This window comes from Hypanus sabinus, chromosome 8 (assembly GCF_030144855.1).
Source record: "Hypanus sabinus isolate sHypSab1 chromosome 8, sHypSab1.hap1, whole genome shotgun sequence".
Classification (NCBI taxonomy): domain Eukaryota; kingdom Metazoa; phylum Chordata; class Chondrichthyes; order Myliobatiformes; family Dasyatidae; genus Hypanus; species Hypanus sabinus.
Genome location: NC_082713.1, coordinates 107,737,779 through 107,756,201, shown reverse-complemented (window position 1 = coordinate 107,756,201; position 18,423 = coordinate 107,737,779). Strand labels below are relative to the sequence as shown.

The 18,423-nt window shown below is 45.1% G+C and overlaps 1 protein-coding gene and 1 long non-coding RNA gene across 3 annotated transcripts in view; one reads left to right on the top strand and one right to left on the bottom strand.

The window, feature by feature from the left end:
• The window catches only part of LOC132398318 (uncharacterized), a 67,418-nt gene that overhangs the window by 8,791 nt on the left and 40,204 nt on the right, over positions 1-18,423 (top strand). The window lies entirely within an intron of this gene.
• osbpl8 (oxysterol binding protein-like 8) overlaps positions 1-18,423 on the bottom strand; it is a 227,818-nt gene that overhangs the window by 181,784 nt on the left and 27,611 nt on the right. For both annotated transcript variants that reach the window (XM_059977553.1, XM_059977554.1), the window contains exon 3: positions 180-277. In XM_059977553.1, coding sequence (XP_059833536.1) covers positions 180-277 — 98 coding nt within the window. The remainder of the gene's footprint in view (positions 1-179; positions 278-18,423) is intronic.

Below are 18,423 nucleotides of genomic sequence, written 5' to 3'. Positions count from 1 at the left end.
ATAATCATTCTTTGCAACACTGTCAATAAGATTACTTTAAAACATGACCAACACTTATTTTGTTATTGCCAACTCAATATACTCTGATTTTATTTATATCTTATATCTGTTAATACAACTGAATGCTATTAATTTCCATAATAATACTGCATCCCATTAACATTGGAAAACAAAGTTACCAGAATTTTTTCATTTTCTCCTTCTGCTCCAGCTTCCATGTTGTAATGTGGCCCTCTTGTTTCGTCCTGGTGTTTTCCAAGCCTGTGTCCCTGTAAGCCTATTGAGAGAATAGAAATTGTCACCAAAATAAAATAGGCTACGCTATCAAATACTAGGGTGGTATGTTAACATAGTGATGAGCATAACGCTTTACAGAGCCAGCTGTGTGGTTGAGGTTCAATTCCTGCTGCTATCTGTAGAGTTTGCGTATTCCCCGTGATCACGTGGGTTTCCTCCGGTGCTCCAGTTTTCCCCACACATTCCAAAGACGTACAAGTTAGGGTTGATAAGTTATGGTCATGCTACGTTTACGCTGGAAGCATGGAGACATTTGCAGGCTGCCCCTGGCACACCTCCAACTGTTGTTAAGGCAAACAACACATTTCACTGCATGTTTTGATGTTTCAAGTTTCAACAGACTTGACAAATAAAGTTAATCTAAAAAAAAGTCCATCAGCATCAGATGGAAACTTATTTTTAATTTATGTTTTCAGTCATTTAATAGTAAATGCATTCTTTTTGTTGTACCTCAAAAAAGTCTGAATAGGATGAAAAACTGATGGTCTGGGACTCAACACCATAGTGCGGTAGAGATGGGAACCATCACCAAATCTAGAAAGTCATCTGGAAGAGCTCCTGAAGAGTCATAACCTTGAGAGCTAGAGAATTAAGCCAGAATATCATTTTTGGCACAGATACAGTGAGCTAAATGGCCTGTTTGAATCTATGATTCTTGTCAAATGACAAACATGCACTTAACCAAAAAATATTCTTCAAAGGTTCAGTGGTCAAGGTTAATGTCAGAGAAATTTATACAATATGCATCCTGAAATGCTTTTCCTTCACAAAACATCCATGAAGACAGAGATGTGTCCCAAAGAATGAACGACAATTAAACATGAGAACCCCTAGGTCACTCCCAGCTCCCCCTCCCCCCACCATCGAAAATAAACACGCATTGGTACAATCACTGAGCCCAAGCGGTGAGTTTGTGGAGTTAACAATTGAATTTAGAAAACTTAGAACATAATTTTACCCATATGCACAAGAACATTTGTAATTCGATTTATTATAATCATACTCATGTAACTATTAAATGCCCTCTCCTCAAATCACAGTATTCCAAATCAGAATCAGGTTTATTATCACTGGCATTTATTTTGAAATATGTCATATCATGACAGCAGTACTGTGCAATACATAAAACATTACTACAAGTAACAATAAGAAATCTAATTTTAAATGTGCAGAATCCTAACCCATTATCTATCATGGAGGCCCTTACCAAGGGCCCTTACCATCTAGGACATGCCCTCTTCTCATTCCTACCATAAAGGAGGAGGTACACATACTCAGTGTTTCTTCTTCTTCTCCTCCACCATCAGCTTTATCCATTAATTCAGAATAATTTTTATGTCTTTGCACTGTTCTGTTGCCACAAAACAACAAATTTCACAGCATCTAAGTCAGTATTAATAAATCTGATTCTGAATTGTTACCAGTTTTGTTCCAGATTATTCATCATATTTCTCCTGGCTTTAGGACAAACAAGAATTAAAACCGAACAGCATTCCAAAATTTGTTAGACTGCAAGTATCAACACGCCAAACTGAATGATACAGACAATCCCTGAATAAGCTGCGGGCAGTGTTCTGTGAAAAGTGTTTCCAGTCACTCAAGCTACACTTCAATAAAAAGAACTCTGTACATTTGTTTTCAGAAAATGTCTTTCACTTTTATTCAGAGAATTCTATACATTTAGAGAATGTACATTCTATAATTTCCCCTTTTACCCAAAATAATATTGTAAGTTCTTAAGAATTACAACTTTATTTTAGTTAAAAGGGGAAATTCAGAAATTAGTCTTTAATTTTTTTTTGTTTCCAAGTACCTTCTCAGAAAAGTTGCAGCTACATTTAGCTGCATTAAAGCTAGACACATAGGTACAAAGTATCCAGGGAACACTCTGCTGCCCAACACTCAAATGTAAAGGGACTTGCATTTCATGGGCTGGTTTTATGCTGGCAATGAGTGCAGCAACTTAGCTGCTTTGATTCAAAAGAATTAAACTTGCTATAATCAGTCTGTGCTCAAGGTGACTCATTTAACTATCTGGCGATCAACCAAAGTCATTTGAATAATAACATTTATCTGCCTACCTCCTTGAGTCAAGAAAATATTGCAACAAGAGTCATAAACTTAACAGTATACAAAATGGTGTCTAGCCATTATGGTGTAAAACAGGCTTTGAATTTTAAAACCATGGTCATCATCAAAATTCAGAGTTCAAAGTAAACTTATTATCTAAGTATGTACATGTCATCATATACTACCTTGAGATTCATTTTTTGCAGGATTCACAATTAGACCATCAGATATAGGAGCAGTATTAGACCATTTGGCCCATCGAGTCTGCTTCACCATTTTATCATGGCTGATCCATTATCCCTCTCAACCCCAATCTCCTGTCTTCTCCCTGTATCCATTTATACCCTGACTAATCAAAAACCTATCGACCTTTGTCCTAAGTATACCCAATGACTTGGCCTCCACAACAGCCTGTGGCAACAAATTCCATAGATTCACCACTCTCTGACTAAAGAAATTCCTCCTCATCTCCGTTCTAAAAGCATTGCTTCCTATTCTCTGCAGTTTCTGTTAAGTAGCTGTACTTAACTGTACAGGTCGAGTTGTAACTGTTTAGAAACCACATGAATACTACTCAAAACCATGGAATACTCAAAATAAATCTGAATTCAGGAACCTACAGTGTAGCATTTACATTGGAACTGCCATTAGTTTTCTATTGCTTTGTAAACGCTTTGGTTCTATTATGTGCTATTGGTGATATTACTTGTGTGTGACTTGATATTACTTGCCCCTGTTCTGAGGCTCTGTCCTCTGGTATTAGATTCCCCCACCACTGGAAACATCCTCTCCACATCCACTCTATCAAGGTCTTTCAACATTCGATAGGTTTCAATGAGGTTACCCTTCATCCTTTTGAATTCCAGTGAGTAGAGGCCTAGAGTCATCGAACTCTCCTCATATGACAAGCCTTTTAATTGTGGGATCATTTTTGTGAACATCCTTTGAATCCTCTCCAATGTCAGCACATCCTTTCTTAGATAAGGGGCCCAGAACTGCTCACAATACTCCTAGTGAGATCTCACCAGTGTTTTATAAAGTCTCAACATTACATCCTTGCTCTAATATTCTCATCCTCTTGAAATGAATGCTAACATCACATTTGTCTTCCTCACCACTGACTCAACCCCTGCAAATTAACCCTTAGGGAATCCAGCACAAGCACTCCCAAGTCCGTTTCCACCTCAGATTTTTTGAATTTTCTCTCCATTTAAAAAATAGCCCATGCTTTTATTTCTTCTACCAAAGTGCATGACCATACACTTTCCGACACTATATTCCATCTGCCACTTCTTTGCCCATTCTCCTAGAAGTCCTTCTGTAGCCTCTCCACTTCCTTAAAACTACCTGCCCCTCCACCTATCTTCATATCGTCTGCAAACTTGGCTACAAAGCCATCAATTCCATCATCTAAATCGTTGACATATAATGTAAAAAGAAGTGGTCCCAACACAGAATCTTGTGGAACACCACTAGTCACCAGCAGCCAAATAGGAAAGTGTCCCTTTATTCCCACTCTTCTTCCTGCCAATCAGCCAATGTTAGTATCTTTCCTGTAACTTATTAAGCAGCCTCATGAGTGGCATCTTATCAAAATGAACAAAGAAATACAAAAGAATCAATGAAAAGCTACACACAAAGATAGACAAACGATAAATGTGCAAGTGAAGACAAATTGTACAAATAAAAATTATATAATACTGAAAACATGAGTTGTAGAGTCCTTGAAAGTGAGTCCATAGGACATGGAATCAGTTCAGAATTGACGTGAGTGAAGTTATCTACGCTAGTTCAAGAGCCTAATGGTTGAAGGGTAATAACTGTTCTTGAACCAGATGATGTGGGATGCAAGGCTCCTGTAATTTCTTCTGAAAAGCAGCAGCAAAAACAAATCTTGGCCTTGATAATGGATACTGCTTTCTTGTGACAGCACTCCTTGCAGATGTGCACAATAGTGGGGAAGATTTTTCCTGTGATGGACTGTGCCTTATCCACCACTTTTTGTAGGTTTTCCATTCTTGGGCATTGGAGATATACAGTCTACAGCACAGAAACAGGCCCTTTGTCCATCTAGTCCATGCTATTTGATCCTCTCCCTAGTCCCATCGACCTGCATCTGGACCATAGCCCTCCATACCCCTCCCATCCATGTACCTATCCAAACTTCTCTTAAGTGTTGAAATCAAACCCTCATCCACCACTTCTGCTGGCAGCTCATTCCACACTCGCACCACTTTTTGAGTGAAGAAGTTCCCTCTCAGGTTCCCTTTAAATATTTCACCCTTCACCCTTATCCTATGACTTCGAGTTCTAGTCTCACTGAACTTGTCAGGGAAAAACCTACATGCATTTACCCTCTCTATAACCCTCACAATTTTGTATGAGGGGTTTTGTTTACTTTGTTATTTCCTTTTTCAGTACTTACTTATTCAAAAAAAAACTGGAGCTGGGGAAAATGGACTGTTCAACCAAATTTTATTTATAAAATACTGAGGCAGCAGCACCAAATGCTTAGCAGAGGATATACGTACTTCTTGTGGCAGTGGATAAAATTCCATCTTCCCCAGAACATACTGGTGCAATCCTACACTGCCATCATACACAGCATCCTCACATCAACCATTACTGTCAGGTTTGAGGCGGCATCCTCTCACAATATATGAAAACTACAGTGAACTATCAGGTCAGCAGAAAAGATAAATGGCTGCTTTCTACCACCACTGCAGGACTTGTACTTGTCCAGGACAAAGAAGCAGGCAGGAAAAATCATTGCAGATACTACTTACCCAGCAAAATACCTTTTGCAAAAGCTCCCTTCTGGAAAATGCTATAGGGCTACTAAAACAAAAGCTTCATGCCATCTTAAAAATTTCTTCCCCCAGGGAGTTAATCTGATCAACCATTCTAGTTAGCCCACCCCACCCACTCTATTCCAGTCAAGCGGCAGCATGCTTGGTTGCAGCAGCCTCTTTGGGTCCAACAAGTGTGTATTTGAACATTTTTCTTGCGATCACAAGATCCTGATGGACACTGGTAATACAACATACCGTAAGGCCAGTTCATTGGGTAATTGGCAAGATCAATGGCAGAGGAGGTGAGTGGCCTTGGTTGTTGCACGGACCAGACCCTGTTACAGCTACCCAGTGAAGAGCCGCTGGTGGCGGTGTGGAAAAGAACAGAGGCACAGAGAGTGCGTTGGAATCTGTGGCAGGTTGGGGGCTGGCCCCTGCAGGCCAGCTCACCCATCAGTGCTGCACTCTAGTGTTCGCTCCCTCGAAGGCAGGCAGAGATGCGTTCGTCTGCGGCTGACCCAGTGTGAGATGAAGAACTGATGCGTACTTGTTTTTGCAGAAATGTGGCTCTCGGACAACAGTCCAAGCACCATCAATCTTCAGACCATGCCACTCTGGAACTTGTGCTGATATTACTTTGGTGATGTTATGTGCTGTCATTACTACGTGTGCTATATGCGACTGTATGTACTGTACTGTGTTTTGCACCTTAGCCCTACAGGAACACTGTTTCATTTAGCGGTATGCATGTGTGTGGTTGTATGACAACTTGAACTATTACCCTTGTCACTGTAACCAATTTTAATAAACACTTTAAACCATTTTATAATGTTGTTTACATTGTAAATACATGCTGGTATTTATGCATATTTTATTCCATATCCATGCTTTAACCTCTCACTTTATTTCTTATACAATATTCTATTCTTTGTAATGGTTGCTTGCTGTTTTTTTGTTGCATGTCGCACACTGGACAACACACCACAGCAGATTCATAATACATGTAAATGTGTATGGTGAGTAAAGTTGATCCTTGATCACCTTTCCAAGCTGAATCTGAACATGTGAAGCAGAACAAACCAGGCATTGCTTCTCTTTCCACCAAGCTCACAGTGAGCTCCAGATCATTATCATGTAGCGGTGTGCTACAAGCAGCGCTAAAATTACGACACGGAGTCGGTAACTGCAGTCGAAGGAAAAAACTTTATTCGAAAACTTCAGCCTCACTTTTAAGCCTCTGTCAACCGGCCCCCCATGGCGAAGAGGCTCCAAAGCTCTGTGCTCGCAAACCCCCGTAGGCTATCTAATTGTGAGTCGGTTCGCATACGCTAGGAAATGAGCCGCCACATAACCCCCCCCCAGAACCGGCGATACACCCCCCAATGTCCACAGCCTGGGCCAGAACCTGCTTGGGAGGTCGGCCTCTGCGCCGAGGCGCCGGAAACTCGGCCGGTTGCGCCAGGTCCACATGGGCCGGCTTGAGGCGGTCCACCGTGAAAACCTCCTCCTTCCCCCCAACGTCCAGCACGAACGTGGACCCGTTGTTCCGGAGCACCGTAAACGGCCCCTCGTATGGCCGCTGCAGCGGTGGCCGATGCCCGCCCCTTCGTACAAACACAAACTTACAGTTCCGTAGGTCTTTGGGTACGCAGGTCGGGTGCCGCCCATGCTGTGAAGTGGGGCGCGCCGTATACCAACTCGGCCGACGAGGCGTGCAGGTCGTCCTTGGGCGCTGTGCGGATGCCGAGAAGGACCCAGGGAAGCTCGTCCGCCCAGTTGGCTCCTCGCAGGCGGGCCATGAGGGCCGACTTCAGGTGACGGTGGAAACGCTCCACTAGCCCGTTCGACTGTGGGTGGTAGGCAGTGGTGTGGTGCAGCTGAGTCCCCAAAAGGCTGGCCATAGCTGACCACAGGCTGGAGGTGAACTGGGCGCCTCTGTCGGAGGTAATGTGGGCTGGTACACCAAAGCGGGATATCCAGGTGGCGATCAGGGCTCGGGCGCAAGATTCGCAGGTGGTGTCGGTGAGCGGGACCGCCTCTGGCCATCTTGTGAACCGGTCCACGATAGTCAGGAGGTAACGCGCTCCGCGCGACACTGGCAGGGGGCCCACGATATCCACATGAATGTGGTCGAAACGCCGGTGGGCGGGATGGAACTGCTGCGGTGGGGCTTTGGTGTGCCGCTGAACCTTGGCCGTCTGGCAGTGCATGCACGTCCTGGCCCATTCACTGACCTGTTTGCGGAGTCCGTGCCAAACGAACCTGCTGGAAACCATCCGGACAGTTGTCCGGATGGAGGGATGCGCCAAGTTATGAATGGAGTCGAAAACACGTCGCCGCCAGGCTGCGGGGACGACCGGACGGGGCTGGCTGGTGGCGACGTCACAGAGTAGGGTCCTCTCACCTGGGCCCACGGGGAGGTCCTGGAGCTGCAAACCAGAGACTGCAGTCCTGTAACTCGGAATCTCCTCATCTACCTGCTGTGTCTCTGCCAGTGCCTCAAAGTCTACCCCTTGGGAAAGGGCATGAACGGTAGGGCGAGAGAGCGCATCCGCCACGACATTGTCCTTACCCGAGACGTGCCGGACATCCGTTGTGTATTCAGAGATGTAGGACAGGTGGCGTTGCTGGCGGGATGACCAGGGGTCGGATGCTTTCGTAAACGCAAAGGTAAGCGGTTTGTGGTCCGTGAACGCGGTGAAGGGCCGACCTTCTAGGAAGTACCTGAAATGCCGGATTGCCAGGTAGAGCGCCAACAGTTCCCGGTCAAAAGCACTGTACTTGAGCTCGGGTGGCCGCAGGTGTTTGCTGAAAAACGCCAGGGGTTGCCAGCGACCTGCGATGAGCTGCTCCAGCACCCCACCGACTGCCGTGTTTGATGCGTCCACTGTGAGGGCGGTAGGGGTGTCCATTCTGGGATGTACTAGCATTGCGGCGTCAGCCAAAGCTTCCTTCGTTTGAACGAAAGCGGCGGCGGACTCCTCGTCCCAGGTAATGTCCTTGCTCGGACCCGACATCAGGGCGAACAGGGGGCGCATGATCCGGGCAGCTGAAGGGAGGAAGCGGCGGTAGAAATTGACCATACCTACGAATTCCTGAAGGCCTTTGATCGTGGTGGGTCGGGGGAAGTGGCGGACCGCATCTACCTTAGCGGGCAGAGGGGTTGCCCCGTCTTTAGTAATCCTGTGGCCCAGGAAGTCAATGGTATCAAGTCCGAACTGGCATTTGGCAGGGTTGATTGTAAGACCGTACTCACTCAGTCGGGCGCAGAGTTGACGGAGGTGGGACAGATGCTCCTGACGACTGCCGCTGGCTATGAGGATGTCATCCAAATAGATGAACGCAAAGTCCAGGTCCCGTCCCACCGCGTCCATTAACCGCTGGAACGTCTGTGCGGCATTCTTCAGGCCGAACGGCATGCGGAGGAACTCGAAGAGGCCAAACGGGGTGATGAGAGCCGTCTTGGGGACGTCGTCAGGATGCATCGGGATTTGATGGTACCCTCGGACAAGGTCGACCTTGGAGAAGATCCGGGCGCCGTGCAGGTTTGCCGCAAAGTCCTGAATGTGCGGCACAGGGTAGCGGTCCGGTGTGGTAGCCTCGTTCAGCCTGCGGTAGTCGCCGCACGGTCTCCAGCCCCCCGTCGCTTTGGGCACCATGTGCAGGGGGGAAGCCCAGGGGCTGTCGGACCGCCGGATGATCCCCAATTCCTCCATTCTCTGGAACTCCTCCTTCGCCAGTCGGAGCTTGTCCGGGGGAAGCCGCCGAGCACGGGCATGGAGGGGTGGTCCCTGTGTCGGGATGTGGTGCTGTACGCCGTGCCTGGGCATGGCTGCTGTGAACTGCGGTGCCAGAACCGATGGGAACTCCGCCAGGACCCTGGTGAAGTCGTTGTCGGACAGCGTGATGGAGCCGAGGTGAGGGGCTGGCAACTGGGCCGCGCCCAGGGAGAACGTCTGAAAGGTCTCGGCGTGTACCAGTCTCTTCCTGGGCAGGTCAACCAGCAGGCTGTGAGCTCGCAAAAATTCCGCACCCAGAAGCGGTTGGGCTACGGCGGCCAGTGTGAAGTCCCACGTGAACTGGCTGGGGCCGAACAGTAGCTGCACCTGACGGGTGCCATAGGTCCTTACTGTGCTGCCATTCACGGCCCTCAGGGGGGGACCCGGTGCCCTGCTGCGAGTGTCGTAACTTGTCGGAGGTAAAACGCTGATCTCAGCCCCAGTATCGACCAAAAACCGGCGTCCCGACCTTCTATCCCACACATACAGGAGGCTATCCCGATGGCCAGCCGCCGTAGCCATCAGCGGCGGCTGGCCCTGGCGTTTCCCGGGAACTTGCAGGGCGGGCGGCAACGGCGGGCTTCTGCGCCCCACCGCTGGTGGTAGAAGCACCAGTGGTCATTGGGCCGGGGGTTAGTGGGCTCTGCGGCCGGGCCTGGACTGGTTTGCTGCCGGGAGCGTGGCTGGGAGATCTGTGCGATGGACGCCCCGCTCACCTTTTTGGCGTTCCACAGCAAGTCCGCCCGGGCTGCCACCTTCCGGGGGTCACTGAAATCCGCGTCGGACAGCAGCAGGCGTATGTCCTCGGGCAGCTGCTCCAGGAATGCCTGCTCAAACATGAGGCCTGTGTGTCCCTCGGCCAGAGACAACATCTCATTCATTAAAGCCGATGGAGGTCTGTCGCCCAAGCCATCCAGGTGCAGTAAACGGGCAGCCCGCTCGCGCCGTGAGAGTCCGAAAGTCCTGAGGAGCAGGGCTTTGAATTCCGTGTACTTGCCGTCTGCCGGGGGCGACTGTACGAACTCCGCGACCTGGGCAGCTGTGTCCTGGTCGAGGGAGCTCACCACGTAGTAGTAGCGGGTGTCTTCTGAGGTGATCCGGCGAACGTGGAATTGGGCTTCGGCTTGCTGGAACCATAGGTCCGGGCGCTGTGTCCAGAAACCCGGCAGTGTCAACGAAACCGCATGAACAGAGGCGGCGTCGGTCATTTCTGGTCCAAAAATCGTTTGGACCGTCGGGGTCACCAATTGTAGCGGTGTGCTACAAGCAGCGCTAAAATTACGACACGGAGTCGGTAACTGCAGTCGAAGGAAAAAACTTTATTCGAAAACTTCAGCCTCACTTTTAAGCCTCTGTCAACCGGCCCCCCATGGCGAAGAGGCTCCAAAGCTCTGTGCTCGCAAACCCCCGTAGGCTATCTAATTGTGAGTCGGTTCGCATACGCTAGGAAATGAGCCGCCACAATCACTCTCATTACAAAAAGAAAGGATTTCTCCTTGGAGCATTTTCCCAATATAGTGGATTCTGGTTAATTAGACCATCGGTTAATCAAGGCAGCTACTATTTAAGACAACTCTTAAAGTACAAAAAACTCATTGTGAAAATGGCCGGGATTCCCTTCGTTTATTTAGGATTCTGGGCTGCTTAATTGGGCCAGGAGACTGGTGCCGAACTGTTTCTAATTAGTGTCAGTCGTGTGGACTTGTGCGTCTATTATAAACTACACCATGCTTTGAGCAATCAGTTTTTAAATGGAGTCAGTTATGTGTGATTGTGGTATCTCTTTGGGCCAAAAGACACTGATTCAAAAAGCAGTAAATTTTGATCAATTGTGCCAGGAAATTTATTGTTCCGATTATAACATTACTTCACGCAGGAAGGCAACGAAAGCAGTCCATTATCCACACTAGGTGTCTGCGCTGATTTTAGAACTACATGGAAAATTAATTCCCCCATTGATAACTATTAGGAACTAATACACAGCCGTGTAGAACTAAAATAGGATTAATAGAGTTCTAATTTGTTCTGTATTTCACTTAAATGCATAATTTGTCACTCTGTTAAATGGTAGTTGTCCTTTTATCTAATTGAGGCAGCAGCTTACTTGAGCCAAAATGTACAAGTTCCAATGTGTCCCAAATAAACACAATCCACTGTATTTTAAATCAGTGGTCCCTGATCCTTGATTCACGAGAACAATCTCCTTCTATTTCCACTAACTAAACAGTGACAAAGTCGATAAAAGCCAAAGGGTGTTTAGTGTCGTTTATGTTTAATCAGCCGAGCTTATCAAGTACACAGGTATATACTATCAATGCATTTTAATGTCATTACCTTATTCTTTGATAAACATTACAACTTCATATAAAGGTCATTCCACTTGGCATTAATGGTGCTTCGTCTTTGTTACTTTAGCCACGATTTGAACATTAAAAACAGAATTTTAATTTTGGTTGTTTCTTAGGCTTTCCTAAGCTAATTTCAGTTGATTCATTGTCTGCTTATGGTCCTAAAGTTCAAAGCCAAGTTGCTTAATGCATAGAGTAAGTTTTTAAAAAATCAATTAACCATGTAATAAAAAGTAGATAACAGCCGTTTAAGCTCACACCACTGAATGAGATATCAATGGTTTATGAAGACTCAGCCCAAAGTATAGAATACTTATTCCTCTCCATAGATGCTGTCCTGAGTTGCTCCAGCATCTGCAAAACCTCTTGTGTTAATGATTTATGCTGTCTTTTTTTAAAGATTTTTTTTTGTTTTCAATTATTTTACTCATTTTCTAAGTGACTGGATGCTTCTCAGTCATTCAGAAATATTGTGTTTCTTTATGGGTTTGACAGCTCGTCTACCAAAAATTCTGCGGCAGTTTTCAGGTGTGGCTTTTCCAGGCTTTTGCAATCCTTGCCATTTAACATCCCACCCTGATGGGAGTGATATCAATATAACCTTGCAGCTGACATATGGCATTAGGAGGGAATGGGGAATGTTCGGGTAAGGTTTTTTGCAAAGGGATGCACACCAGATAATTAGGTGAACAATCAGCTCATCTCAAAAATTCACGGCAAAGTTTTAATATTTTCTGTTAACCCTGAGTGGTGTTGCAACAACAACCTTGCACTCAACGCAGCAAGACCAAGGAACTGATAGTGAACTTCAGGAAGGGGAAGCGGAGAGAACACAGACCAAACCTCATCGAGGGATCAGAAGTGGAAAGGGTGAGCAGAGTCAAGTTCCAGGGTGCCAACATCGCTCAGGATCCCTCCTGGGCCCAACATATTGATGCAATTACAAATAAGGCATGACAGCGGGTAGGAGTGTGAGGAAACTTGATAGGTCACCAAGACTCACAAATTTTTACAGATGTACCATGGAGAACAATCAATGTCTGGTATGTAAAAGCCACCACACAGGATCAGAAAAGGCTGTAGAGCATTGTAAACTCAACCAGCTACACTATGAGCACTAGCCTCTCCAGCATCGAGGACGTCTTCAAAAGGCAATATCCATCATTAAGGAGCCCTTCACCCAGGACATGCTCTCTTCTCATTGCTACATCAAGGTGGTGGTACAGGAGCCTGAAGACGCACTCTCAATGTTTTAGGAACTGCTTCTTCCCCTCCGCCATCAGACTTCTGAATGGACAATGAACCCATGTACACAACCTCAATATCTTTTTTCTTTTTTGGCTCTCTTCGTACACTACTAATTTATAAATATTTAATATCGTAATTTATAGTTTTATTATGTGTTGCAATGTACTGCTACCACAAGAAAGCAAATTTCAAGACATATGCTGGTGCTATTAAACCTGATTCAGACAGAGAAAATTCAAGTCTCCCTTTGTCTTCTGTTTATCAATCACATTATCTCCAATTAATTTACAGCCTTTATGTAAACATAAGATACATAATATAACATGACAAGACTTTTTATACAGAATGAAGCAGTTAAACTTAAGCACAGTGAAAGGTTGACAATTACGCCAGGATCTCAACTTTAGATGGAGAGAAAAAAAATTGTGTTCAACGTCAAATGTAGTCTTGCACCACTTCCAATACTATTCAACAATCAACAGTAAACTTGATATATAGCAATTCTATTAACATTCTACAGTTGATATCAGACAAGTTTGCCCCATTTCAGTACAGAATAAAGATCACTACTTACACTGGACTTTAGTGGTAGATAATTCAGATTACAGATGTTTTTAGTCAATCAACAGACATCATGAAGTGGCAAACAGTAATCTGCTGCATTCACATCCCTTGCTCAATCTCTCCTGTCCCAGCAAGAGTCAACAGTAAAATGGAATGAGGAAATAATCAGGCAGAACCATTGCAACCACTTAAGCACTTGCTCACTCAAAAAAAAAGGCGGGGAATATACCAGACTGCTGTATTATTTGTTAACAACGTTTAAAGGTAAACCTAGGTGCCAACTGTGTTTGTAACCAAGTCCATTTACTACAACAAAGAAATTTCAGCAAATATTTTTAAAACAGTCAATATAAATGAATGGCAACATCAGCCAACGCAGGGGACATAAGTCTACATTATGCCAACAAAGCACACGATTACTAAACTTTTTTATTTAAATATTGAAAGATTTAACAGAATATTAAATCATACAACAGAAGATGTCAATTATAAAGTAACTTCGATGTGCAACATAAAATAATTCTGTCTTCATTTTGAAACTGGATGATCAAATCACCAGACATTGCATAACAAAGTATGCTGCATTCAATTTAAAGGAGAAAATAAATGAGCTGACTCTGCAATAATGTGGTAGCCCTGACCATTTTGACCTTTATATGATTTTGCAAGCTTTCTACAGTACCTTAAGTATTCAACCTAAACCCTTTATTCTCATGTTACAACCAGCAATTTTGATCAACTTATCTGAGAATTTGCAGAGAAAATGATAGAGCATGAAAAACAAAAAAAATCAAAAACTGAAATGCCAGCACTTAAAAATATTCATCCCCCTTTGCTCAGTACTTAGTTTAACCACCTCTTGCAGCTATTACAGCCAGTAGTCCTTTTGAAGAAGTCTCTATTAGCTTTGTACAGTGTGATGGAGCAACATTTGCCCAGTTCTCCTTGCAAAATTGCTCAGCTGTGCCTGGTTAGTTAGAGAGCGGTAGTGGACACCAATCTTGAGGCCTTGCCAGAGATGCTTGATCAGGTTAATGTCAGGACTCTGACTGGGCCACTCAAGGATATCAATTTTCTTCATTCTCCACAGTTGTTCTGGCAGTGTGCTTTGGGTCGTTGTCCTGCTGAAAATTGAACTTCCTCCCTAGTTTAAGCTTTCTGGCAGAGGCTAGTGGGGTTTTTATCCAGGATCTCTCTATATTTAGCAAAATTCATCTTCTCATCAATCCTGACCAGATTTTCAGTCCCTGCTGCTGAAAAGCACCCATATAGCACAATCCACCTCCACCATACTTTACAGTAGGGATGGCGTTATCTGCTTGATGCACAGTATAAGATTTATGTCACATGTACCATATACTGCTGAGGCCATAAAGTTCCATTTTAGTCTCATCTGACCACAAGATTTATTCCACACCTTAACAGTATTTTCTAAGTAACACTTCACAAAATCTTTACAGGCAAGGATATGCTTGTTGTTTAGCAGTAGGTATGATGTAAATCTAATACTGTGCATCAGTCAGGTAACATCATCCTTACTGCAAAGTATGGTGGAGTTAGAATCATGGCATGGGGGATGCATAATTAATGGACAAAGACAGAGGTTCTTCGAACACCAACTTCTTTCAGTTCTTCAATATGGGGATGGCATGGTAGCATAGCAATTAGCACAACAGTTTACAGTGCCAGCAATCACTGATCAGAGTTCAATTCCTGTGGCTGTCTGTAAGAAATTTGTATATTTTCGCCATCACTGCATGGGTTTCAGGATTCAAGGTGGTTTAAATGTCATTCATTTCCAGTACTAAAGTGTAAAGGAGAACAAAATACTTGTTACTTCAGATCCGATGCAGCACAAAAAAAACATAAAAGATAAAGAACTCAATAATAAAACAATATAAATATATAAGAAAAGATTGATTGTACGTACATAGAGTGATGCTAGGCCATGTATAATAAAGTAGTTGGGAGTTAGTGGGTGGAGGTGCTGATCAGCCTCACTTCTTGGGGAAAGTAACCATTTTTGAATCCTAGCATGGATATTATGTAGCCTCCTCCCTGATGGGAGTGGGAGTGTTACACCACACACTGCATCGGCAAAGCAAACAGTGCTATGAAGGACCCCACGCACCCCTCATACAAACTCTTCTCCCTCCTGCCATCTGGGAAAAGGCACCGAAGCATTTGGGCTCTTACAACTGTTACGTACCCCGTAACTGGGTGTCTTACCAGCAAAGATAGAAGTGTCTGTTGGAGTCTGGTGGTACTATTTTCAACAGTGTTTATTAGTAAAAATATACAAACCAATATCAATGCAAATATACAGATAATACACGTTAGCAATACTAAACCTAAAAGTGCAGGTATAATAATAATCAATAATAAAACAAGCTCTATCGTTGTCTAGGGGATAATGAATTGTCAGATGGAAATATAAAGTTCAGTTCAGTTCATGCAGGCTGCGGTAGTTGTCGGTCGATGTGTTGCAATTGTTGGAGAGAGAGAGAGACTAGAGAAAGAGAGCACACAAACAGTAACAGCAATGGTCTTTGCCAACCTTCCTTTACGATCTCGATGTGTCGTTGTTGTGGCCATTCAAGTGTGAACCCTCCGTCCTTTAGCTAGACCGTTCTTCCGTGGTGGACTCGTCACACAAGCCCTCACCGGTCTCGCTATAAACACTGTGAGTTGAAATTTACCGACCCTTCATTCAGTCTCCGATGTCCCACACTGTCTCGTGAATTTCTGCTGCTCACTAGCGTTTCTCCTGGTGCGTCTGAGGGGTGTTACCCCAGACCTCACTTTTATCCCCACTCACGGGGTCTCAGGTGTCAATCAGGTTGGGATGATGTAACCCATCAAACCAGCCCACTCTGGTTGCCCCCTGGGGGGTTTCAATGAATAGAACAGTACCAAGTAAACAATCCTTTGCCAAAAGACAATAGCAGTAATCAATGGTTCCGCTCCTCTTTTGTTAGTAGGAGACATTCCACCTTGTGTACCTTTTAGCTGTCTCTCTCCCTCATTCTCTTTCATGAGCTGTTATCAATAACCCCTGGCAGATTTCCTTTTGTCTCTCTTACTTCCTTGTTAGCAGCATAGAAATAGTAGCGATTTGCGATTCTCCAAAGGGGAGGGGGGGGCATGGGCCACTCTGCACCCTTCTGCCCATCAGAGTTGTTTATCCTTCGTAACACAACCAGACTATGTAACAGTTTCTTCCCTCAAGCCATCAGACTTCTCAATACCCAGAGCATGGACTGACACCAACTTACTGCCCTCTACTGTGTCTATTGCCTTGCTTACTATTTATTGTAATGTCTGCACTGTTTTGTGCACTTTATGCAGTCCTGGGTAGGTCTGTGGTCCAGTGTAGTTTTTTCTGTGTTGTTTTCACGTAGTCTAGTGTAGTTTTTGTACTGTTTCATGTAGCACCATGGTCCTGAGAAACACTGTCTCATTTTTACTGTGTACTGTACCAGCAGTTATGGTTGAAATGACAATAAAAAGTGACTTGACTTGAAAACCAGTCCATGAGCAGGGTGGGTGGGATTGTTCATGATGTTACTAGCCCTTTTATGGCACCTTCTTCTACATATATCCTTTACGCCGAGCAGGCTGGTGCAGTTTTGACTACCTGTTGTTGAGCCTTACTGTCTGCCTTAGTGTAGTTTCCATACCAAGCAGTGATGCAGCTTGCCAGGATGCTCATCTGTAGAATGACGTGAGTGTGGATGTACAAAGTCAACCTTGCTTCAGCCTCCTCAAAGCAGAGGCACTGGTGAGCTTTCTTGACTGTGTAGGATGTATCTTGGGACCATGAGAGGTTGTGCGAGATGTGCAATCCCAGGAGCTGGAAACTGCTCGCAACCAATGTAAAGGAGTTGGGGAGTTGAGTGGTGCGAGTTCTGTTAATAACCATCTCCTTTGCTTGTTAACATTAAGGAAGAGGTCATTTGCCTGGCACCAGACCTCAAGCTCTTTCACCTCCTGAGAGCTGTCTCTTCATTGTTGGTGATGAGCCCCACCACTGTTGTATCATCAGCAAACACAGCGATGTGATTACAGTGGGCTCTGCACGCAGTCCTGGTGGGGACCCGTGTTGAGGATGTTGGGGAGAGAGGAGCAGTTGTGATCCTGACTGAGGTCTGTTCATGAGGAAGTCCAACACCCAGTTGCACAGTGGAGTATTTAGACAGAGGGGTAGGAGTTTGTTCACCAGGGTCCGTGACACAGTGGTGCTAAATGCTAGACTGAAATGCAGAATCAGCATTCTGACATCAGTGTCCCTTGCTGTCTCGGTGTGTCAGGGTCAGAGACATGCTGTGGCATCTGTCGTAGAGTGTTCCATCAGTAAGCATACTGGTGACTGCCCAACGTGGCAGGAGTGGAGTTTGTGACATGTGCCATTTTCAGCCATCAAAGCACTTCATGTTGATTAGCGTCAGTACCACCGGGCATTAGTTATTTAGTTCTGAAGGTAGAGTTCTTTGGTACAGGAATAACGGTGGCTGATTTGAAGCATGTGGGGACAACAGCCCAGATGAGTGAAGTGTTGGAGATGTCAGTGAGCTGATGTGCACACTCCCTGAGTACTTGGCCTGGCAGCCTTACCACTGGTTAACTCTGCACAGTCCTTCTCACATCATCTGCAGTTACTGCCCCGACATGTTGGAATGGGAATGGGTGGCCATTGGGAGATCATGCTTTTTCAGGCAGAAGTCCACGGCTGCCTCCACTGTCGTGATGAAAGCACACTCAGGTTGGTGGAGCAAAACCTTATATTCCGTCTGGGTAGCCTCCATCCTGATAGTATGAACATCGATTTCTTGAACTTCTGGTAATTGTCTCCCCCACTCCTTCACCATTCCCCATTACTGTTCCTCTTTCTCACCTTATCTCCTTACCTGCTCATCACCTCCCTCTGATGCTCCTCCCCTTCCCTTTCTTCCAACATCTTCTACCCTCTGTCAGATTCCCCCTTCTCCAGCCCTTTATCTCTTTCATCAATCAACTTCCCAGCTCTCTACTTCACCCCTTCCCCAGTTTCACCAATCACCTACCTCCTTGTATTTCTTCCTCCCCCTCCCCCCACCTTCTTACTCTGACTTCTCACTTTTCTCCCCCCAGGTCCTGATGAAGGGTTTTGGCCCGAAACATCGACTGTTTACTCTTTTCTGTAGTCTGCTGATTTCATCCAGTATTTTGTGTGAAATGCTTGATTTTCCTGCATCCGCAGATATTCTCATGTTTTTAATTCCAAGATGTCCAATTTCCCCAGAACAACGACTGCTAACTATAGATGAGTTTGTGCACCAGCCTTTG